This window comes from Vidua chalybeata, chromosome 5 (genome assembly GCF_026979565.1).
Source record: "Vidua chalybeata isolate OUT-0048 chromosome 5, bVidCha1 merged haplotype, whole genome shotgun sequence".
Classification (NCBI taxonomy): Eukaryota; Metazoa; Chordata; class Aves; order Passeriformes; family Viduidae; genus Vidua; species Vidua chalybeata.
The window spans coordinates 1,893,191-1,917,262 of record NC_071534.1 but is presented as its reverse complement, the minus strand read 5'-3'; the positions used below and the strand labels follow the sequence as shown (position 1 = coordinate 1,917,262).

The 24,072-nt window shown below is 37.8% G+C and overlaps 2 protein-coding genes across 2 annotated transcripts in view; one reads left to right on the top strand and one right to left on the bottom strand.

Annotated features, from left to right (window-relative positions):
- The window catches only part of PLCZ1 (phospholipase C zeta 1), a 44,875-nt gene extending 27,999 nt beyond the window's left edge, over positions 1 to 16,876 (top strand). The window contains exons 10-13 of the mRNA XM_053942997.1: positions 8,549 to 8,721; positions 11,614 to 11,746; positions 13,310 to 13,459; positions 16,719 to 16,876. Coding sequence (XP_053798972.1) covers positions 8,549 to 8,721; positions 11,614 to 11,746; positions 13,310 to 13,459; positions 16,719 to 16,801 — 539 coding nt within the window. The 3' untranslated portion in view covers positions 16,802 to 16,876. The remainder of the gene's footprint in view (positions 1 to 8,548; positions 8,722 to 11,613; positions 11,747 to 13,309; positions 13,460 to 16,718) is intronic.
- A 3,612-nt stretch (positions 16,877 to 20,488) lies between these two features.
- The window catches only part of PIK3C2G (phosphatidylinositol-4-phosphate 3-kinase catalytic subunit type 2 gamma), a 185,929-nt gene continuing 182,345 nt past the window's right edge, over positions 20,489 to 24,072 (bottom strand). Inside the window, exon 33 of the mRNA XM_053943203.1 lies at positions 20,489 to 20,922. Coding sequence (XP_053799178.1) covers positions 20,770 to 20,922 — 153 coding nt within the window. The 3' untranslated portion in view covers positions 20,489 to 20,769. The remainder of the gene's footprint in view (positions 20,923 to 24,072) is intronic.

Sequence of the window (24,072 nt, the reverse complement as noted above, 5' to 3'; positions counted from 1 at the left end):
GCACTTTGCCGTAGGCTCCTGGTTTTGAGGAGAAAGGTTTGGATTCACCTTGTTATGTTAAAATAGACACTCATCCAAGGACAGGCACAGATTTCACTCTGCCTGTAGGGCCCTGGAGCTTATGTCACCCTTGTTCCAGGCTTCCTTTTCCACTTGTTTCCTTCTCAGCTCCCCATATATCTTCTGTGACAAGTTACCTTTTCCATCCTGACTGTTATATTGGGGTAGAGTTTTACATAACTACACAAGGGCTACAGAAATTACTATTTAGTATAAATTTTACTTGTTTCTGTGTCCTTATAAATGCTTATTTGCAGTACAGATTTGGACTCGGGCTGGACTATCCAAGTATCTTCTCATTACCACCACACTGTGTGAAATTGGTTTGATTATGTTCTGTCCTTGTGGTTCATCCACACTTAGTGTGATGTCTGGATTATTTACCTGGGATGCTGCACTCCCTGTATGCAGTCATTGCTATCTATGCTCTATATTGCCATTAAAAACTAGTAAGTTTGTTTCATGCTTAGAGGAAGCACTAGCCAGAGGTCCTTAATTTAAAATTGAATTAATCTCCCAGTCATATCATAATGCAATTTACTAGTTTTCTTTCCAGCCTGTAAATCTCCACACTTATCTCTGCAAAGAATATACATTTGTTAGATCACAGACAGGGCTGAAATCTTTCAAAATTACTACACTGATTGTTTACTCAGAGGATACTTTAATGAGAAGTCATTCTAAACATTAGTATGACTTTTGGTGCATAGGGGGTTTAGGCCCCTTCCTGGAAGAATTAAAAATATGCAGGAAGTGGTTAGATCTGCCCTCTTGGTCACTTCATTTGCATCTTCACTTAAAAACCCGTCCATTTTTCACATGGGAATAGGCTGATTAAAAGCAATTCTCCACATATATTATTTCCAAGCTATATCTATTCTTAATTCCCTAATCTGCTTCAGATAACTGTTTGGCAGAACTGTAGCTGCTCTTCACAATGCAGCTCCCAAAGTGAGTGTATCTCAGTGAATCTCCTGCTGATGTCCTTCCACTGATTTAACACAGAGTTTTGATTTTTTATGTCGTTCCCATGTCTCTGTAATTCACACACTTTTTGTGTGTACTTTACACACCCTGCCTTTGTACTTTACACCCCATGCACAGAGGAGATCCCTCCAGATCCCTTCTACCACTTCCCAAAAACTCTTCACAGGATTCTCAGGTTTCTCCTATGCCACCTATTCCCCTTCTTACCTTCCTTCTCCTCCCCACACCTGCAAGCTTGCCTTCAAGTTCCTTTAACATCCATAATTTTTCCTGGCTGGGTAAAGAAAATATATTAGGTTTTGTTCAAACCTACATATAATTCTGCCAGGCCTCTGCATCTTGTAATTATGAGAATTGAGTTATTCCTTCACTTCCCTTTAGTGATCGACCCAAAACAGTCTCTCTCCTGTACCTTGCCAGCAATTTTCTCTAAATTGCTTGGAACATATTAACTTGGAGCAGGCTGGCACTCAGCTAAAGCAGGATGAAACGGTCCAACAGGCTCAAGATTTGTTGGGGCTGAGGACGAGACATGTAATTGTGTAAACCTAATTTCCAGAGGAAGGCAAGTTAAAAACCTCACTGAAAAGTACAGAGTTTCCACAAAATAGCTTTTGGAGATCGCTGTGCACTCCCTGTCCATTCTCTGAAAATGGAGACTCGCAAGAACAGGAGGTTTTGTGAAAAAAAAAAACACTTTTCATAGTCTGTGAAAATTAGTATGCCTTCTGCATTCAGCTGCAGTGAGGCACTGGAAAGAACTGGTTTAGTGTATCCATGTCTCCTTTTTCTTTAGTAAATAAAATGATGTGAAAAGATTTATGCAAGGAAAGAAAATTCAGGACAGTTATTTAAATAAACTGATATCAGTTGTTTTATATCAACCAAGAAAAACAACAAAAAATCCGAAACAAAAGAGAGGCTCAGTGAAAATAATTAAAAAAAAAAAGACTTAAATATCTTTTTGAATATGGCATTTCCATGCAGTAGGAAATGTTATACATGTATCAAAGCACTCTACAGGAATGACCAAGATGTGTCATAAGTTACAGGAGAAAGCCACGGTGTGGCAGGTACAGGATTTTGTTTCAGAAGATCCCATATGTGCTTTTTGGAGTGTGCATAAAATTTATATGCTGCTGTGAAAGTTGTACTAGGATGATGGGTTTTTTTTCTTACTGTAGGTTTTGGTTTTGCCTGTGACACTGAAATGCAGCTTGGCAATTTTGTCACATCTGTTTGGTGGCTCAATCTTGTGTGCAATAATATGACAAAATATGGTAAAAATAGTGCATGAAAAGAGGAGTGATGAAGAGCTCTCTAACTAGTTCTGATTTTAACCTCTGAAGTAACCAAGGGAAAAGAAACCAACTAATTTTGGTATGCCTCACCTGTGCAAATCAAAATGGCTCAAATCTGGCCCTGCTTGGGTTCTGTGCCAATAACTATATTATTGCTTTAATAGCCCAAAAATGCCTCCTTGGGAAGTGAAAACTAGGAAATCATGTTTTAATGTTGTCCCTTGAAGTCCACTGATTTGATCCTCACTGAGAGTGAAGTGGAACAGCTAACTCATGTGGAGACATGTATGAGATAGGTGGGACAACATGGTTCTACACATGAACCTCCAAAAATGCACTCAGCTTTCCTTTGGAATGGCTCCAAAGGCTGGGAGTTGTTTTGAATGAAGGTTTCATGTTTCTTCTGCAGAAATGTTTCTACTGCCAGGTTTATGAAAAACCTCTTGGGCTACTCTGTAGCCTACTTCTTTTTTAGGCAGATTTTGGTGTGTGTAATAGATACACACCTATTTCACTTAAAAGCAAAGAAACATTGAAATTCCATTTTATCAGTTTTTCCAGCTGTCTTCACTGCAGACAACCAATAGAATAGTAAATAATTTATGTGAAGTGTAATAAATTTTGAAAGAAGATGGGAAAAAAATTTGCAGGAACACAATTGTTTCTGAAGTCCTTGCAGATCTTGTTCTAAAACCTGTCAGTGACTCAGACTAAAACAGAAAAGGGAAGTTGATAATATTCACTGTCCTGCCAAGAATCACAAGTTCAACAAATTTTAAAAAATTATTTTGGAAAATTTTCAGGTGTAAAATTGGTCAAATGACAACCAAAAGATGCTCAGACTTACACTGAAGTATAACTTTCACACTGACACATTAATTTGATAGCAAAAATCAATTTAAATTTTTAGATCTGATAATTTATCAGAAGTGCTTCAGGTACTTTTCCCATGAGAACCTCACAAGAGAGGATCCCTGCTTAAACCCTTTGCAGATAGACTTGGACAATGGATGGCTCTTAATCACCTGACATAATTTTTTCCAGTAGAACCACTTGTAATTAAGTAGGAACAATGCCAGCAATTATGAACTGTATGACTGAATTCCTCACAGTTCTAATGACAGTATCTTTGGAGCCACAGTATTAAATTGGCCCAAAGACAATACAAAAAAGACATTCTAAACAGTTCTGCATTTACTCAGGTCTCAGAAGAGCAGTCCCTCTTCCTCCCTCACAGTGTAAGTCATTCATAAATCAAGTTTCTGTAGAATAAAACCAACCATTTCAAAATGTGCAGGTGAAAAATAAAGCCAGAAATTATCACTAAGTTTAATAAAATTTGGAGTCTGTTAAGGGAGGGAAAAAATACAGTTTGACTCTTTTTTTTTTTTTTTTTTTTGCCAGGAAGAGAGGTGAGACTTTGTATGCCAAAATTGATACTGTCCATAGAAGCTTGCTCTGTGTTGTAAGGGAACCAATCATTGTATACTTTTTTTTTTTTTTTTTCTGGTAGGAAAAAAATGGCTTTTTTCTTTATTTTTGGTTGGGTAGACCAAAGTCCTTGCTCATAAAGTTTGTGTGGGGTCTCACCTATTCACAGGTTCACTCTCTTTCACTTTGAAGCCCTTCCCCTTGTCCTGTAGTCTCGTTCCATCTTTCTTGGACTTCTGAGCTATTTCTGTAAATTTGGGCAGTGATGGATTGAGTGCAGCTGTGACCTGCATGTGAGAAGAAAGCCTAGAGAGTCCATGCCCAGCCTGGAGTGCTGATGTGGAACAAAAGCAGTGTCCCCACATCCAAGCACATTGATCATCTCATAACCATGGCAGCATTCCAGAGCTTTAGGATATGGGCCTGTTTTCAATAGTATTTCCCAGGCTGTGTGGAATTCAGTTCAGATTTTCAATATCTAAGGCATAGATTTTTGTTGCATTCATTGAGAGTGGCCCACTTGAAGAACACAGACAATTGGAGAGAGCTGAGAGGAAGGCAAACAAGGCTGATAAAAGTGTGATCTATTATATCTCTTTAGATTCAAATGAGCGAGGTGAATCATGGAGTTGGGAACATTGGCACTGAGTGCTTTTTGCACACGATGTTTTTTTAAATGGTATAAAATTCATACATTTTGGGATGCATTTTTAAATGGCATAAAATGCAATTAAGTAATTCTTTTTAAGAAAAATTGGTGACAAATGTGTCCTTATCCATTTTAAAATCTTCCCATTTGAATGGAAAAATACATTAAACCTTATGGTTGTTATAATAGAACCAGGAAGCAAAGAACAAAAATTTTAAAAAAATTACAATTTAAAAGTCCCCTAGGAATATTAATAAGAGGCAGGATAGCAGACAAAAGATGTGCAGTTTTCCCCAACTGCCTTCAAATAATAGTCACAGTGCTCATTTTGGTTTTAAAAAGCTTTTGGTTTTAGTCTATAAATCAGTTATGTCTTGAATGGTGATGCTTGTGGAAGGTGCTGTATATGAATATTTAGAATGTCTTTAGTTCTGCAATTAGTGGTGGGGCTGACTTCAGTTAACTGCTTGTGCTACAGAGATTTGGGGTCAAAAATAGTATTCCTCTGTGCATTGTGGAATGGCTCATCTCTTTTGGAGCTAGGCTATTTCCTACCTTCCATTTGCTATATGAAGTTATTTGTCTGGGGCTTACTGGGACAGCCATGGCAGCTTTGCTGCTTTGCAAGATGATTTGGGTATGAAATACTCTGATCTGAAGGAGATTTGGCCTCATGGTTCTGGGAATACTTAAATCCATTTCAGGTGCAGGAGTCACACTGAGGGATTCCTTTGCTCAGGTTGTTCCCCAAGCCCAGGTTTTGCTGTGCTGCTTTGATTTTGAGTCAATATTGAAAGGCTTTTGGTGCTTAGTGAAAGGACTGAGGAGAAAGTTTAATGTACACAGTGTTAAACTTCAGATGCCTTTACTTCCCCATGAAAACCATACATTAAGATTATGTACTGCTCAGATGGTTTCACTGCAAGCTCATTTAGGCTTCTTTCCAAAAGAAACTGTCAGTTTAAATCTCTCTTCATACATGCATTAAATTTATACTGTTTCATAAAACAACAGCACAAAGGATGTTATTGACAGTTCTGCTCTTGAATTCAGCAAAGCTAAAATGAAGCACTGGGTAGAAATTCAGGGTTGTTTACAGAGAGATGTTGCTCAGCCCATGCTGCTAGGCATAGCTTTTAGTTTATGATCCTTGCCATTTCTCAAGAAGTGTTAGGGCTATAACTGCACCTGATTAAAAAGAAAAACTGTGCATCAATGCACCATAAAGCAGTGCCCTGGGAGGCCCCAAGCAGCTATGAATCCTGTAAACAGTTTTAGTAGAGGTTTGCATCTCAGAGAATATGACACAAAACCTCGCATTTGCTTAATCACATTAAAACCTGCAATACAAAGAAACCAGCAGGTAAATTAAAACTACTGTTCCATATGCTTTTTAACTTGTTCTAAGGTCAAATTAAATTAAGTGAAAACAGAGTGCTGATGTTTGAAGATATGAACCCATAATAACATTGCCCTTCACTACTGTTGCAAAAGTAATTTTCCTAATATGATAAAATATAAAGTATTCTCATTTGCTTGTTGCCATTGTTACATCAGATTTTCCTGCTTAGTCGCCTATAAAGCTTGGTAAATTTAGCAGTAGTCTCATTATGTGCAATCATGTAATTTGGTTCATCATGTGGAAGCTGCTATTTGAAGCTGGCTGTTCAATGTGCCTAATTTCAGTTGCACTTTTAAACCCACGTATTCAGAAAGTGTGGCCTAGGAATCACCTGAGGACTGAGAGATCCTGGGTTATCTGTGGTTCAGACTTCCAGGGGCCTCAGGGCTGCAGCTCTTGTAGCATCTTCTGCACAGCTTGATTGAGTGTATTAAAATATGCCAAGCATCATATAGCAGCAAATTTGGGGCTGTTTCTGGACGATACGCGGAGTCATAAAAAGCAAATTGTGAACCACTGCCAAAACCATACCAAGAAAAATCCTTACCCTGTTTAAAAAAGGCAATGGCGTGCAAAGGGCAATATGAACACTGTGAAGTTTGATTTCTGTTAAAGTTAAAACAGATTTCCTGTGTATATTAATATAAAATCATGTTTGCATCTACATTAACACTTAGTTCAAAGCAGGAGTGCATGTCGTGGTTTGCTGTTTTGGGGGGGTTTTTTGTTTGTTTGGGGTTTTTCTAGACAAGTTTTCCAGTTGTTCCTACTTGCTGCGTGTTGGTTCATGATGCAGAGCAATCTTAGCTAGCACAGATGGGATTCCTGTCAGATTAAATAGATGATGCACTCTGGGAGCACTTCATGTATTCCACCCATTAATTGGTTTTGAGACTAGGAAACCAGGCTCGAGCTCTTCAGAAGTAACCCCACCAAAAACATGTGTAGTGCAAATATCAGGTCCATTGTACCAGCTGCTTCGTTCCTGTCTGTGTTGTTTGCTACAGAATGTTTTAAAAGGATCACCAAAGCAGCGAAGGAACAAATAATTTTTGCAGTGAAAACAATTTTGTGTGTTTTCCACTTGCGATAAGGATTTTTGCATTATGTCAAATGTTCATTCAATACATTCATATTATCTCATAGGAACAGGTAATAGTGTCCTCTTCATGAATTATTACAAGGAGTCACTTGAACTGCTTAAAGTCTTCTTTTTTCATTCCTACCAAACCACTGCTTTTAGTAAATGACTTCTTATCATTCTCTGTTTAACACATGTCACAGGTTCATAATGCCATAATTCATTGCTGATTTGACTTCTGCATTTTTTATTTTGAACGTGACAGGAAGCTCCGATGTACTGGAATAGGGGAAAATTTCATTAAACAAGTCTGTATTCCATGTTGCCTTTATCTCCTGAATTACAATGTCCTGTTGATGAGAAATGTGATATTTTATTATTGGTGCTGCAGCAAACAAAAAATCTTTTGAACTGCCAAGGAAAGGAAAATCTCTGTCAGGCGTATTCTTACAATAATCACCAGTACTGGAGGAAAAAACTCCAAGAGAATGTGTGCTCACATAAATTTAAGAACACTTTTTAAATTGCTTCTACTTCTATAAACTTATATTGCATTTTCACTGGGTATTCGAACTGTAAACTAAAGCTTCTTAATCTTCTGGGCGAGATGTTTTTGTGATGAATTCTGCACCATAACTAAGGTTAGATGCAATCCTCTGGTTTTGACTTCTGCACCAGAACTGTGTTAGCAGGTTTGGAGTGCAGGGTCTTGCTGCTGTAGAGAAACTGGGATGTGAATTCACTTCTTATAGAAAAAAAGGATCTCTCATTTCATATTCTCCAAGGTCTAATTTAGAAAGAAAAGGGAAAACAGATATAGCTAAATAAAAATATCTATAGGGTAATTCTTAAAATGGGTGCAGTTCTAAATAGTGCACTGCTTTTGTGCACAAATAATTAATTATTGAGTATGGGCATTTTTGAAGGAATTTTGAATGAGTTAGAGATGGGATTTCTGAGTTGTTTTTGATGATGTGATTTATTGTTCTTATCTTCTACGTAGATAGGAAGGGTGAGTTTGGCTTACATCTTTACTGCATGGTTTAGAAGGTCACAAGACTCCTAGTTATAAGACCTTTTAAGGATTTATTGATTAATAAAACACTGTTAATAAGGATATTTATGGTTTTGACCTAATCCTTAAATATTTCATCTTATGGACTCATGTTGCAGTATAAGCTGTAAGCTTTCTTAGCCAATCATGGTATGACACATAAACTTACAGTATTGCATTCTAAACTCCTTGTTTACCTTTGTAACTACTTTTATTTTTTCTATATCTTAAACTCCAAAACCTTAAACTTTCTTCTTCTTCTTCACTTAACATGTTTCTGCTTTAAACTATAAATCCCCATTTTTTCTTCTAACGCCTAAGTTTGGAAACTTTTTCCAAGGTCTCAAATTAAACCTGTGTTTAATTCTAAGCTTTGGCTTACAGGCCCAAAGTTCCTAGAGATCCTTACATTTCAGATTCCAACAATTGAGTATCACTTAATTTAAGGGAAATAACAAGATCTTATGTATGAATTGAGAGATATAGATACCTTAAGCTCATTTGCTTTTTTTTTTTTAATATTTGTTTTATAAAATGTTATCAAACCTACTTCACTAAAATCAGTATTGATTTAATTTTACAGTGGCCTTAAACTTCCAAACACCGGGCACACAAATGGAATTGCAAGATGGGAAATTCCTGGACAATGGTGGTTGTGGCTATGTGCTGAAACCTGAATTCTTGAGGGATCGCAATACCACGTTTACACCCCGAAATGTGGGAGCTTACAGCAAACCAATGTCTCTGTCAATAAGGGTAAGATTACTGAAGTCTTGCTTTGTTCCATAAAAATGGGAAAACAAAGGCTATGTAGTTCAGATGCAATTGTTATATATATATTTTTTTCCATTTTATTCCCATTCCTGTGTGTTGGGAATGAATGTTTTCAGCAAGAAAGGTAAAACTCTCATGTAGTATCAACTGCTGCTTGGGTGCTTTCCCATCTGCAGTTCACTTATGTTTGCTAAAATATATATAAGAGTTCAGAGCCTCTAAGAGTCTGTAAAAATACATGATTTTTCATGAAGCTGTATAAGGAAATATGAATAATGGAGCTGACAAATGGACCAGTTAATTGTGCATGTGGAAACTGAACTGAAAACGCAGAAATCAAATGTGCACTTTGGGTGTTATTTCTTTCAATATCAATAATACCATGTGTACTATTATAATGCTAATTGACAAATGGAAATTTTTAAAGATAAGATAGGAAGCTTTATGCTTCTTTTAAGTCTCATTATCTTCCTATGCATATATTAAAGACTATTTATAATCCTAAAATGGTATAAATAAGAGTGAAAGAAGGGATGAATTAGTAAGTCTTTGAATTATTTCTACTTCCCCCAAATTATAATGTGATTTATGTCCCAAAAATACTAGAAATGCATGTCATTTACAAATAAATGGTTAGAAAAGCCCTTTTTTTGAGATCAAGTAGATTAGTTATAATTGTTCACTAATTAGAAAACTCCCTTTCCCAATGAAAAAGTAATATTTCTGATTACACAGAATACCACTGGCATAAATGCTATTTAATTAGCATATAATTAGTGTGTGTAATTGCTATTTTGTTTCTTTCAGAGTAATAAATAGTGGGGATAAAACAATAGTTAGTGACAATTATAAAATACTTACATAATGCACGCACCTAATGAAGAACATTTTAGTGTCCTGACAGTGAGCATACCAATTGTGAAAAGACATTGCTGGATGATTTCAGGCAGCCAGGCAAATACATCACTTATTTTAGCCCTAATTTGTATGAAGCTGGAATTAGGATGAGGAGAAACTCCGAATTGTAATGCAGGAGACAGACAAAATCATTGTCAATGCAAAGGAAGTGTCTGAGTTTGGAAGGAGCTGGAGAAGAGAAAGGCAGTGTTTTAGACTGAGGGTTTTAGACTCAGACTACAGGCTGGTAGAGGAGCAATGGCATCCCACTGGCTGAGGGACTGAAGGGCACAGAGAGCCCCATTCATAGTCAGCAGCAAAAACCAGGAAATGGTGGGTGAAGACAAAAGGAATTGGGAGCAGGAGTCAATGGAAAAGCAGTTTCTGCTGGAAAAGTTACTAACTGGACAAATAGAGAAATGACTTAACAGAAAACAAAGATATAAAACATCTAGGGGGTAAATCAGAATGAATGAATGAAGAACAGAATAGTCACATAGGTCCTGATTTTACTGAATTCATTATCCTCAACCTGATGTGCCACAATTCCCATCAATAAGAGGCATAGACCTTTTGAAGCACAAAGAGATGAGATATTCAAGGTGCTTCACAAAGAGTCTTCTCAGCCTAACAGTTTTTACACCTCTCTGTTTGTCCACCTTGGATCTCAAAAACGGATTGGATTGTGGATTTGGGTCATAGTGGGTTTAAAAGAACTCTCTCTTTTTCCACCCCAGGGGAGACTTAGACTGGCTTTAGCAATGGGTCATGCAGACCTTGGCAAAAGCATTCAGGACAAGGCAAGGAATCTCCCAGGTTCTCAGTGGGCAGCTCATCAGGGATTGCAAAGCTTTCTGGTGGAGGCAGTAGCTATTCCCTAGGAGGAAAGGGCATCGGTGTTTGCCAAGCCACTGCTCTTCAATATTTCAGGCTAGAAGTTCTCTTGGAGCATGGTGTTACAGAAAATACTGAAGCAAAACGTGGAATTTGTGGGTTTTGATTTTTTGGGTGGTTGACAGGGGAATAAGAATCTCTTATGATGCTTAGTCCTGAGACCAGGATCAGGGGTCATATCTTGAACCTGCATTTTCAGGCTTGTATAGCTCTTTCAAAATATTTCATACACTGAATTTAAAAAGCTGATTATTGCACAGATGTTTACTCTAGGTGTCCTGAAATATAGATAGAAAGCAAAGTTTTGACTTTCTTAAGTCCTTTGTTAGGCTGGGTGCCAGATTACAGGGCAGTCTGAGACAAAATTTCCAGGTAGATAACTAAATTAAGGAGAAAAACTTCAGGAAGCTCACTAAATGAGGAGTTTTTGTGTTACTGTGTAAGAGACAAGGCACAGGTGAGGCAGTCTGCTACATACCCTGTAGCACAATGCTGATGTCACCATGGGTCTTGATGCTGATCCACTCCCCACAGATTGGAATTCATGAGCTTGATAGCAGCAAATGTAAAAACCACTGAGGACTGATTCCTCCAACATTATTATTTTGCATGGTAACAAAATATAATTTTTATGCGCAGCTATTGAGTAAAAAACCCTGAAAATTATAGTTTAAAATATGGTATCAGTTTTATATATGTATTTATAAAGAAGGTGGTGAAACACTGGCACAGGCAGCTCAGAGAGGTTGTATGTGTCCCATCCCTATAACCATTCAAGGTCAGTTTGGACTGGGCTTGGAGTAATCTGATCTAAACCACAATATTTATAAAAAATTATGAAAAAAATTAAATTAGATGGGAAGCACCATATTCTTGATTCCATTGTATTTAATATGTCTTTAATACACCAGTTTATGGCTGGTATATAATTAAAAATATATATATAATTAAATATATATATATAATTAAATATATATATAATTAAAGTAATTTCTTATGAACGTTATTTCTATTATGGCTACTATATGGCTGTGGTGAATAGTTCATTCTTACAGCTATTTCAATATAACATTGATTTTCCAGCTGATCAGTGGCCATCAGTTACCACCCAGCGCCATGTCGAAGACCAACAAAGCTGACCCCATGGTGCACATAGAAATCTATGGTGTGCCAGAGGATCAAGCAAGAAAGAAATCTAGTGTTGTAAAAAGCAATGGTGAGCATCAGTCTGATTCTCTTGGCTGTGAACAAAGCACAACAACATTTTATAAGGAATCACCAGCTCTGCACCCCAAGGAGTTGTTATGGAAAATGCAATTATTTCTCTCTAGACTAGAATCTCCTGGCACAAAATCTGTAGCAGAAATTCATGCTGTGTGCCGTTTTTCTAGACTGGTAGGTTAAGGAAGCACAAACTCCTAGCTGGGAGCACTGTCCCTTTCTAAAGGAAGATGGAAGGTTTTTTGCATGCTGCTGTGGGCTCATCCTGGACAGCAGCTCAGCCCCACAGAGCTGCTTGCCTGCTCTTCCCTATCTGGATGGCAAGAGGGCTGGAAGGGCCAAAAGGAGAAAACCCATGGGTTTAGAAGACAGTTTAATAGGTAAAAAGCAAAAGTTGCACACACAAGCAAAGCAAAATAAGGAATTCATTCACCACTTCCCATGGGCAGGCAGGGGTAGAGCCATTCCCAGGGAAACAAGGCTTCTTTATGGAGCTTTGTGGGTACTTGTAAGACAGACACTGTAACCCTGAATGCCCTCCCCTCCTCCTTTCCCCCAGCTGTGAGCATGCCACCATTGCTCAGGAGTATCCCTTTGGTCAGCTGGGGTCAGCTGTCCTGCTTGTGTCTCTTCCCAACTTCCTGGGTACCCCCAGCCCCCTCACTGGGATGGGGAGGCTGATTTGCAGAGTGAGACAGAAATCTCAACACTGCGTAAGCCCTGTTCAGCAACAGCTCAAACGCTGGTGTGTAACCAGCACTGTTTGGGTCAAAAATCCAAAATGCAGCACCATAGGGGTTGATATGAAGAAAATTAATCCTATCCCAGCCTAAACCAATACACAAATTGGTAAATTCAGACTGTTTCTCTTAAGCAATTGCTGTAACTTCACCACTTGTCTCATTTGAAGTTTCTAGTAGGAGTAATCCCTTAATTGCTTGACAGGTGAAGTGTGTACTCTTTGTAGCTGTCTTTGAGCACTCCCTTATCTTTATAATATAGATCTTCTTGATGTCTCAGACTACAAGTTCCCTGTGATCTCCATTTTTCTGTACCTCTGTCTTCTATTCTTCCTTTTTCTTTTTAGATGGCTGCTGTTTTAAATCAGCCCCTGAATTTCTTTTCTCTTTATGAACATTGCTAAAGACAAAGTAACCCCTTCTGTTCCACATTCTTTTTTTGTATTTCTAGTCAAGTGCACGTTTTACTACCTGAATTTATTTATTTCCAACACTGTGAAAGGAGAAACTTTAGCAAAGGAATGAAACTGGTATGGCTATAGGAAAATGTAGGTTGAGCAGAAGTTCTTAACCTGGCTATCCTTGGCCCATTTTGCTCTCTTTTAAGGGATGACACCAACTGTCTTAGGCTTTTGCACCACTACAGTCAGTGGGAGTCTCGTTATTTTTTAAATAGGCACAGACATCCAGGGAAAAAGAATGACTATTTACCAGTTCAGACTAGCCATAGCAGGTACAGTAATTCAGTTGTTGAGTAGGAAAAAAAAAAAAGAAAAAGAAATTGCATTTTAATCCTGTTTCTTTTCTGTTTTCATTAGCTTTGTGCCCTAAATGGAATGAAACCTTCTCTTTCCACATCCAAGTTCCAGAGCTGGCAATGATACGCTTCTGTGTGGAAGATGAGGTGTCTCTGGTCAACAATGAATTTCTTGGCCAATACACTTTACCTGTGATGAGCCTGAATACAGGTAATACTTTTATGTGAACCACCTATAACAGCTCAAAAAAATCTGCAACATTCCAGGCTTTTATTGTTACTGTAGCATTGAGAGAGTACAGCATCATGCCTGTTTTCTAGAGGGTGATTGTATAACTAAATGAATACGTGGTACTTTCTTTTGAAATAGTTGTATTCTCTGAATGCAAATCCATGATGTTGAAATCAGGGCCATATTAATGACAGGTGATTATTCCCACTGCAGTATTCCATTCTAGATGGAAACTGCTCAGGTGGTATTTTAATTCATGGCAAGAAGTGAAACTAGTCAGAACTGCTATGAAGTGCAGTTTTGTGCACTTCCTACTCAGATAAGTTCAAAACCCAATACCAAATTAAAACAAAGCAAACCACCAAAACTCCCTCAGGTAACCTATCTGCAACTCTACAGAGTGGAGAACAATGGTTATAAATTAGATGAAATATGGCATTTTTTCTTGCTGGAGTTTCTTTTGTTAAGCCAGTAGAGTTCCTGGAACCTTTGTAATGAATAGGCTGCACATAAAGAGCAGACACAGAAGTCAATAGGCCAAGGAGAAAGGCTTATGTAAAATGGCTGTTTACAACACTGGCTTTCCAAAGCTATTTCTGACAAAACAAACAGCTTTTATTAGTGAATAAAGATGGGAAGGCAAAACATTGGAGCTGGCAACAGGCACTGCGCTATTTTATTAAGCTTAACAGGATTTTAAATGGCTTTTTTTTCCCCTCATGTTTGGAAGTCATAAAGCTGCTTGTGATTCTTAGTTGAGGTTGAGGAGTTATACAAGAACAAAGACATTACTCTTAGAGCTCAGTTGTTTTTCTACAACATAAATTTTTACACTGATAACCTTTTACTTTCCTTTTATTTGTATACTTCTGGATAATGAAAGAAAACTCAACCCACCAACTCACAATGTCTGAGACAAATTCAAATATCAGGCACTGCTACTTACAAGTGCTTGTAAAAATTATTGAGGCTTTTTTAGATACAAATTTTCAGTGTGGATTAATGTCTCTATAGGATTAATTTTGGTCGTAAATGAGGGATTCATATTTTGGAAAAGTAAGAGCAGTAGATTTTTGAGGAAATATTTTCAGTGGAGGAATTCAAAATGCTAGGGAATGAGTTTAGGTCCAAAAACTATAATTGATGCCAAACAAATTGCCCCAATCCCCATTTAACACAACATTAAAAAAAAAATAATTTGCCATAAGGATGCCCAGCATTATTGCAAGTATTTATTGCAATGCTTACCATTGAGACCTCTGAAGCCAGGTCTGGAACAATGGTTTTGCTTTAGATACCCAGGCTCTCTAAACAGTGAAATGGGAAAATAATGTTCTTGCAGAGGGAGTCACAACAAGGAGAAGACAAGGGAAGAATTGCCTAAAATGCTGAAGGGTGAGCTAGGAGTTCAGGCTTAGTCTTCAGCACTCCAATTGTTTTATTCTGTGCTCCAGGACTGTCCCTCAGTCCCTAGGATTTGTATCCCTGAGGTGTCCCTGAGGGCAAGTTGCTTCCAAAAGCTGAGCAGTGCTTACATCTTTTTATTTTCTTTGTCAGGCAGAGGGAAATAGTTGTGCCATTTCCTCCCTCTGGATTTTCTTTCAAAAGGATTCAAGTCTATACCCACACTGCCTTCCTTTCCCCAGCAGCAGACTCCCAACTACTTGTAGACTCCACTGGGGAGGAATGCTTGCTGCCCAGCTGTAGCAGAATTTGATTTTCCATGCAGTGATTATGTAGCTATACTCAGAGGGGCTGAAATTGAGAAAAATTCTCTTCCTGGGTGGTTAAAGGCAAATAACCTGGTACAGTCCCTGTGCCAATGAATCTGCCATGGAGAATACTAATACAGGACAGGAACTCAATTATTACCTCTATTTTCATGGGATCCATAAGTAGTTAATTATTTAATGCAAATTGGAGCAATTTCAATTTTAAAAAAAAGTTTTACTTCTCTCGGGACACTTTGTAGAATATTCTACAAGAATAGGTAGAGGCTAGAACAGAAATCTTCAGAAATTAATCTTAGTCCTTGGAGTGTATCTTTGGATAGGAAATCAACCAAGCCTTCCACATATTGTGGAATGTGCATGCCTTAAAAACTGATCTCAAATGTAAAGTGTCTGAAACCAGCTTTAATATCTGCTGCCCAGAATCTGAACTTTAAATACCAGAGGAACCTATGTATAATATGGCAGAACAAGGGGAAATGGCCTCAAGCTGTGCCAGGAAAGGTTCTGCTGGACATCAGGGAGAATTTTGTCACTGGAAGGGCTGCCCAGAGAGGAGGTGGAATCACCATCCCTGAAGGTGTTACAGAAACAACTGGGTTCACAAGGTGTGATCAGTCAAAGGCTGGACTTGATGATCTTAGGGGCCTTTTCAAACCTAAACAATTTTATGATTCTGCATAAAAGAAGCAAGAAATTCCAAACCCAGGTAAATGTGGGCCCCAAACACTCCACAGGCATCCAGATGGACCTAAAGAGGGATTTTGGAAACTTCAGTATTGAAAACACAGGTATTGATACAAAACAGAGACTTATACTGCTGGAGTTATGTATGCATAGATACATTACAGAATATTTTTAAATCAAAAGTGGCAATGTTTATTATTATGAAATGATGGACATTTAGTCATATAAAGCCATACAGGCTGGGGTTTTGAAGAGGAGATTGTTTTGTTTTCTGAGCAGGTAAGTGAATTATGTTTGAAACTTCTTCAAATGCTTCAACCAACCAGATGAACACGTAGTTTCTGATGGCATGACTTACCTCTAATAAAGTGAATTACTCATATGAAATCAACTTTTTAAAATGTCATGGCAGAAGACGTTACACTTCACTTTTTTCTGCCTCAGCTGGACAGTGCATGGCTGCTGCAACACCATCATTCTGTAGGTGCCATCAATGCTGTTTCACATGCTGATTTCATTTGCTATACATTGTAAGCTTTGTCCATGTTTAAATATCACTAGGCTAAAAGTCTTCCATTCGGAAACGCTAGTGTTTTTCACTCTGTCACTAAAAATACAAGAATTTAAATATTATATAGAGATATATGAGATAAACCAGCACAAATGGTGTTTAGGTCCTGTATAATTTAATTTTATTTTAAAGAGCTATTTACAGAATCATAAATTACGTCTTATTTGCATAGATGATCATGAAACCACTCCATTATAATATCTGTGCTTGTGGTTAATACACTAATAAAGTTAAATCATTGTATTTCCAGGTTACCGTAACATTCCGCTGATATCCAAAGATGGCATCAAGCTGGAATCTGCATCGCTGTTTGCTCATGTCTGGTACTATTAGTGATGTTCTGCAGAAGAAATTGTTCTGGGGGATTGTCCCCTGCTTTAATAAAGTAGCATTTCTGGCTTTGCAACAGCCCAGTGGCCTGATTCCCAGACTGGCATATTCTCAATGATTTTATGAAGCCAGTGGGACTTTTATGGAAGGGGTATCCTGAATAAGGGCTGCTGTCCTTGGCCCTCCTGCTATTTTTCTGAAGGAGAAGACTGGGTTTGAGAAAACCTACGGAGCTTTGAAATGCACAAGTGCTGGAAAATCCCAGCTCTACAGAAATGGGGTAACTGAGAGATGTTTGAAAAGATTTTATTCCATTATCAGGCTCGTTGAAGGGTGAGACACAGAGATGTAAAACTCAACACCATTCAATCAGAAGCCACCCTATTTCCTGGTTACAATACCTTATAAATGTTTTTTCAGCCTATTAGCTTTGCCACACAATGCTGCTAACACTCCTAACACCAATCACCTGTTCTTTTACCCCACGAGGTCCTGCTGCAATGCATCTTTCACAGTTCTAATTCTCCAAAATATCTGGTCTTTTTGCGAGGCCATCTTTTGAAACTTGTTTCAAGTTAAATCTCTCTCTCTCAACAATGCCATCTCTATTCCATGGCCTTCCTAAGCCAGCACACCTTATCTCAGAGTTTGCATACACATGTATGAGGCTGTGTGAGCTTTCAGTCAGGTTTTGAGAATCCTTTACAAATCCACTTCTCACACACAAGTCCACGGGACCTGATGAGATCCATCCACAGGTCCTGAGGGAACCGGCCTGAGCTGCTATCCATCATACTTGAGAAGTCATGGCAGGCCAGGGAAGTTCCCACTGATGGAAAAAGGGGAAATAGCCCACATTTGCTATCAAAAGCAGCATTGAAGGAGGTGATTTTACCCTCCCACTCTGCTCTCAGGAGATCCCACCTGGAAAGTTGCATTCAGCTCTGGGGCCCCCAGCATAAGAAAGGTGTTGATCTTTGGGAGTGAGTCCAGAGCAGGGCCATGAAAATGATCAGAGGTGTGCGGCACCTCTGCTGTGAGGAAGGGTTGAGAGAATTGGAGCTGCTCAGCCTAGAGAAGAAAAAGACTCCAGGGAGACCTTCTAGAACCTTCCAGTAGAAGGACATGTAGTGATTGGACAGGGGTGGATGGTTTTAAACTGAAAGAAGGTAAGTTTAATTGGGTATTAGGAAGAAATTCTTTACTGTGAGGGTGATGAGGCCCTGGCACAGGTTTCCAGAGAAGTTGTGGACTCCTCATCCTTGGAAGTGTCCAAGGCCAGTTGGATGGGGCTCTAAGCCACCTACAAAGTGTTTCTGGTCGTGGCAGGGGGTTGGAATGAAATGATTAAGAGCCCTTCCAACTCAAGCCATTCTGTGATTCTATTATTCTCAGAAACAATTCATAAATACTGAATGTTTTTGGATATTTTTAAAATTCAGTTAATGTCTCTTGGAGCAAATTTCAAATTTATGATTAATTATTGAGTGAGAATATTAGTCCAATATATATGAGAGATCATGCTAATTTTTAGGATATGAGGATGTGAAATTGACATTTTTATTTGTATTGAATAAAATTTATTACCATTGTACCTTTTCAAGTGAACAGGAAAAATTACCCATACAATGTTCCCTTTAAATTTGTAAAAATGAGTTCTGATTGGGCTATTCCTCTTTAGTGCCCACTGTCATTTTCTTACCTGACAAAAACAGTTTTGAGAAAAAAAAAAGTATTTCTTAAAATCATAAAAAATCATATGCTAGTATTGGTACCTTTCCTTAGCTTAGTCTTGAACCTCCTGCTGCTAAAGCAAGATAAAAAATTCATGGGCTGATTTGTAAAGAACCATGTTCCTCATAGGAACAGGGAACTCAGGAAGCAGGAAATACAGTACTCTGAGGAGAACTAGAGAATTTTAGAAAAAGCCAGGGCTGATTATGTGTGTGAAGATCTATGAGGACAACTTCTTGCCTACCAGAGCTATCAGTGTAGATCTTGCCCATAAGACACAATTTTCCCATTTTCCTTCCAGAACTGAAGTATTCTTGGCCTTCCACAGGACTACAGTTACACAACTAATGGCAGATTTGTTACTCAAATATTATTTTTTTTATAAAAAGGATGTTATATTGACAAGTTTCTTTAATATCAAACACTGTTGCTTAAGTTTGCAGACAGTTCTGATAATACATTGTAATGCTCTTTTTATTTATTGCTATTCTAATGCTGTTTTATTTAATGTTGCTGTAAGATGGAAAATCAGGGCATGTGGTAAACAAGGGTTAGAAAATGTCACAGGAAATAACACTGTTAGAAAATTGCATTACAGTTTTAATAAGGAAACTGAGACAGTAGACTGAGAGGAATCTAAAATCAATATTGAACTGTAAGGTCGGGTAATTTGATAACTTTGTAAGCTGGTCTCAGTGTGTTTTCTGTGCTTGAATGACTTGATTTGTTTCCCAGGAGAGCCTACAGCATAAAATTTTGGTGTCTTGATCTTTGTAGTGATGATATTCTGTGTGCCAGCCATCGTCCCTTGCATGTGGTAAATATTTTACAGTTTCTTACAGCTCTGAATAGACTAATAATATTAATATTCAAACAGAGTTCCCCTCACCTCCCCTTACTGAGGAGGATCTTAGTACACCAGTTTGACTGGGGAAAGAATTTTCAGATAAAACCTGATCAAGTCCATTGGTTTGATGCTGAGAAAAATTCCAGCTGATTTAATTTCCTAACTAACACTCCAAGTCCCACTTCAGGAGCTTTATAGAGCTTTATATTCTGAAGACTGATGTGAGTGTCCTTTGGGATAAGAAGGCAATTACCTTCACTTCTGGGATTATTACCCCTCTGTCGACCACTTTTCCACCTGGTAGGACAAATGTCAGATCTGTCCAGCATATGATAACTTAAAATTTACAGCAGATCAGATCACAAATCAACATATCTCCTGTGCCTTAAAAATGTGCCCCTGGCCCTGGAAAGGTTTATTTACATGGTCAGTGGGTCTGGCAATAATGGGCAGTTCACTGTGGCTGCTCACATGCCAAATGCTTAAAGATGTGCTTAAGTGCTTCCTCAAATTAGGGGAAAACAGAGCCCATAATTAGCATCTGTGAAGTTAAAGGAACTACTAATGTTCATTATTTACTTTATAAACATATATTTTATAGCTCTGAGGTCTATTCAATGCATGCATTGACTTGAACCCCTTATGCAACATGTGGGAAGACTGCTGAACAAATATCTGTGGTATCATGATCTTAAATAAATCCCCCACTGAAAGCTCACATTCAATATATTCTCTTTATTCATGAACATTAGCTTTTCCCTTCTTCTTTCTTCACACCAATGATCTGTCTCTTGGATGTCAGAATAAGAGAAACAATGACATATATCACTGACAAATTAATATCCTGGATTAAATGTTCCATTGTATCAAAACTTTTAAAGTTCTTAAAAAAACAAAAGTATTGATTGGGTAAGATTTAATGTGAAATTTGCTGGACATCTGAAATATATTGGCAGGGAACCATCCCATGGTTTTCTGATGACCTCATCACATACAGTGATGATAAATTACACCATTATCAGCATTGTTCCAACACAGTCAGTGGAATTAATGGGCAAAGAGTGAGCCCCCACACACTGATGTGTACAGAATTCAGTATTTTTACAGCACTATTTAATATTAACAAAACCAAGCCCTTCATTGCTGTCACAAGAACTTTCTGCATGTTACTACAAGTCCTTAGCATGGGATTCCTTAACCTCACACTGTCAGGAATGTGTGGCAGGAAGATGGCAGCACTTTTAAGACAATAGCCTTATGGTTAGGAATGTTAGGGTATGTGCTCAGCAGATGACTGCCTATTCTCAAGGGCAACTGAGACAAAACGTACCGTGGGAAATGGGATAAAGAAACATTAGAGGGCAAATAATTGAATCATCTCAGAGAACATTTAAATTAAACAGTTTCCCAGTGGGTACCACTTTTCTTCATTTAACTGGACACTGCTCAGTTGAATGTTAACAGCTCCCACAAATGTTCCTTTGCTTCTCACAACAAGCTTCAGTACACGGCCGTGGAGCTCTGAGACTCTGTCATAGACAATCTGAAATCGTGTAAAGTGAAAAAGAAAAAAACACACAAGTTGGTTAATCTATTTGACAGGCAAAGCACTTCAAGGCAGCGTTCAGGATGATGATTAATCCAACTTTGTGATAATTGCTTTAAACTTCCATCCAGAATAGTAAGTTATTAACCATGAGCCAAATTCACTTAACTCAGTAAATTTACCTCAGAAATACATTTGACCTTATCTAGTTTATATTAAAGAGATTCTACCTTAGAATCACAAGCTTAGGCTCGTGAGATCTGATTATTTTAAAATAAATATTATTATTGTTTCAAAGCATTAAATTTTATACATTATATAGTATAATATACTATATATATACACTATATAATTAGTGTATATATATATACACTATATATATATACACTACTATATATATACTATTATATACTATATATATACTATTATATATATATAATAGTATATATATACTATATATAATTATATCTATTATATAATTATTAGATACATATAATATATATAATATATATGATACTATCTACTATATATCAAATGCATATAATTTTATATATAATATATGTTATAAATAATATATTATATACTATGATATATATTATAATAGTATATATTAATTATTAAAATTATTATTTTAAAATAAATCTGTCTTGAACAATGCTTGAGAGGAAAAAAAATAATCAGTATTCATATTTTTCCCTGTGAAAACTGGAAAAGATTGGACCCAGTTTAGCAAATGGAAGTTACTAAATTTAGATGTTTCTGATACTCCAGAAGTGCTGTTGATACTTCTCAAAATAAATGAGACAGTAGTTTAGCATCTCTTAAAAAATTACTAATGCCTATAGATTTAAAATAGCTCTTAAATTACCTTATTACTGTTAGAGCACACAGGGATTAAGTATGAAATTTTAATGGTGCATTTTTTGAATTTAAATAAACCTAAACAATCTGGAGCAATAGCCCAACAAGAATCAGCTGCAATCAGAAGAGATTCCCATGCTTCAGTCTCTGCATCAATCAAAAACTGCTGAGTTGAACTGCCTGTGAGCTGATAAAATGTGAGGGAATGCTCTCAGATAGTGCAGGAAAGGTAAGCCCCCTTAAGAGAAGTCCATTTAATCTAAAATTTGTATGGCTGGAAATGTTCTTGCTATTTTAGTTGCACTGGAAAAACGCTTTGAATTTTGAATTTTGAATTTTGAATTTAATCTCTCTATGCTGTTCGAAAAGCAAATGTGGTGACATTCTCTCACTTCAGGAGAATGGGAAACTGCCTAAAAGGCATTTGCCTGCTTGGATTTTCCATGGAATCCCTACCTAAGGCACTGCTGAGGAGCAGGAAAGGCAGACTGAGCCCCCCTAGCTTGGATCTCTGCAGGCTGGACTGATGAGCCCTCTCTGTACTTCCATGTGCAACTGCAGGAATTTCTCAGGGAGCATGGAATGCACAGGACACCAGGCAACCCTCACAGAAAGCACCAACAAGACCAAGAAAGGTCTTACCAGGGGCTTAACATTTCCTTTTCCATTTAGAAACCTTTGGAAATAATAGTTTGGGATGGCTGTCATGAAATTTGCACCTGGTGCTTTTTGGTCTTCATCTTTACTGTGCCTATTTTGCCAAATTGTCTGTGAATTACCAATTTCACAGCTTCTCTTTCACTCACCAAGATAAAAGTGAGATGATGAAGAAAATCTGAAAAGCAAGGACAGGCACAGTAAGCATAACACAATTTAGAATAAATCTGTGATCTGACACTGAGGCAATGCTAATGTTACCAAAGAAAGGTGCCTTGTTTCTTTGCCAATATATTAAAGGTACCAGCTGTTGCTTTAAATCAGCAAAAACTACACATATCAGCTGTAAATGCTAAGAAACTGAACTGGGGTAATGAACAACTTTGAATTTTTGGCCAAAAATAGGCTCTAATCTTTGAGCAATGACAGACCTTTGCAGTGCAGGGTGGGTGGTTTTCAAATGATCCCAGTAAACTGTTTCTAAAATGGTATTGCAGATTCAGCTGGAGTAAGGTATACGTTATCATCAGGATGTAGGGACAGAAGAAAGGTCTGGAGAAGGCTGAATTAGGGTGTGGATAAAACAAATTCCACCTGCCAGAATTTGGGAACAGTCAAATCCTGAAATGATTGTGCACTGAGAATATTTGCCAGCCTGTTACACGGATAGATCAGATGGAGGTGAGTTATATGTGGCCATGCAGCAAATCATTGGGACAGTTAGGGCTGGAATTCAACTATTCCTGGCTCCAAAAAGAGAAACACTGTTGACCTACAGGAGTCTAATGACATTTTAATCACAAATGAGGGACAGTTGCTTCTCCTTAGGTAGCCATGGCACAGTTCCTAGATTTGGTAATTAATCCAAGGTAGCTTTGATGCATGGTGCTGGAGGGAGTGGCCGTGGCTCCTGGTGCAGTTCCCCTCCTCCCCTTCCATCAGACTGGCTGGGGCTGCCTTCATTTTCTCTTTGTATTCCATTTCTCTGTGTTACTCTTCTTCTCCACCACCACTTCTTAATGCAATATAACATTAACTACTGCGAATGCCACAAATTCCAAAATCCAGATGCAGGCACAGGAGAAAAGAAGGATTTGTTTGCTAAAAGCCACTCCAAAACATTTGCTGTAACTCATTTTATTGTCAGCCCTCCTGGACTTTCGCATCTTTACTCTCACACAGGAGTAAAAAACAAACATAAAAAGCACCTTTGCAAGGTTGATAATTTGCTGTAGGCAGTCATAAGCAATAGAAGTACAAAACTAAAATCAAAAATACCCAAGAGAAGCACATTTCAGATTTTTCTCAGTCTGGAACAAAGAAAGAAATTAATATACAGCTTCCTTCCAGCCATTTGGCTTTAATAAAAACTTACGAACTCATAAAAAAGGCTACTACATTTCTGTACACAGTGTTTTGGACAGTAACTAACTTAAGAGACAGCTGATTTATATTTTTAGTAGTTTTTCTTCCCTGGGGCAGCTTCTGCCTCAGTCTACCAGCCTTGGACAAAAAATGCATCCAGAATGACATCACATATGGAGGAGCAGAGCTGCTGAAGCCCAGGCATCGGGTTGGAAATGGCCAAGTTCAGTGGAACCATATGTCCCCACTGTGATTAGCACTTCC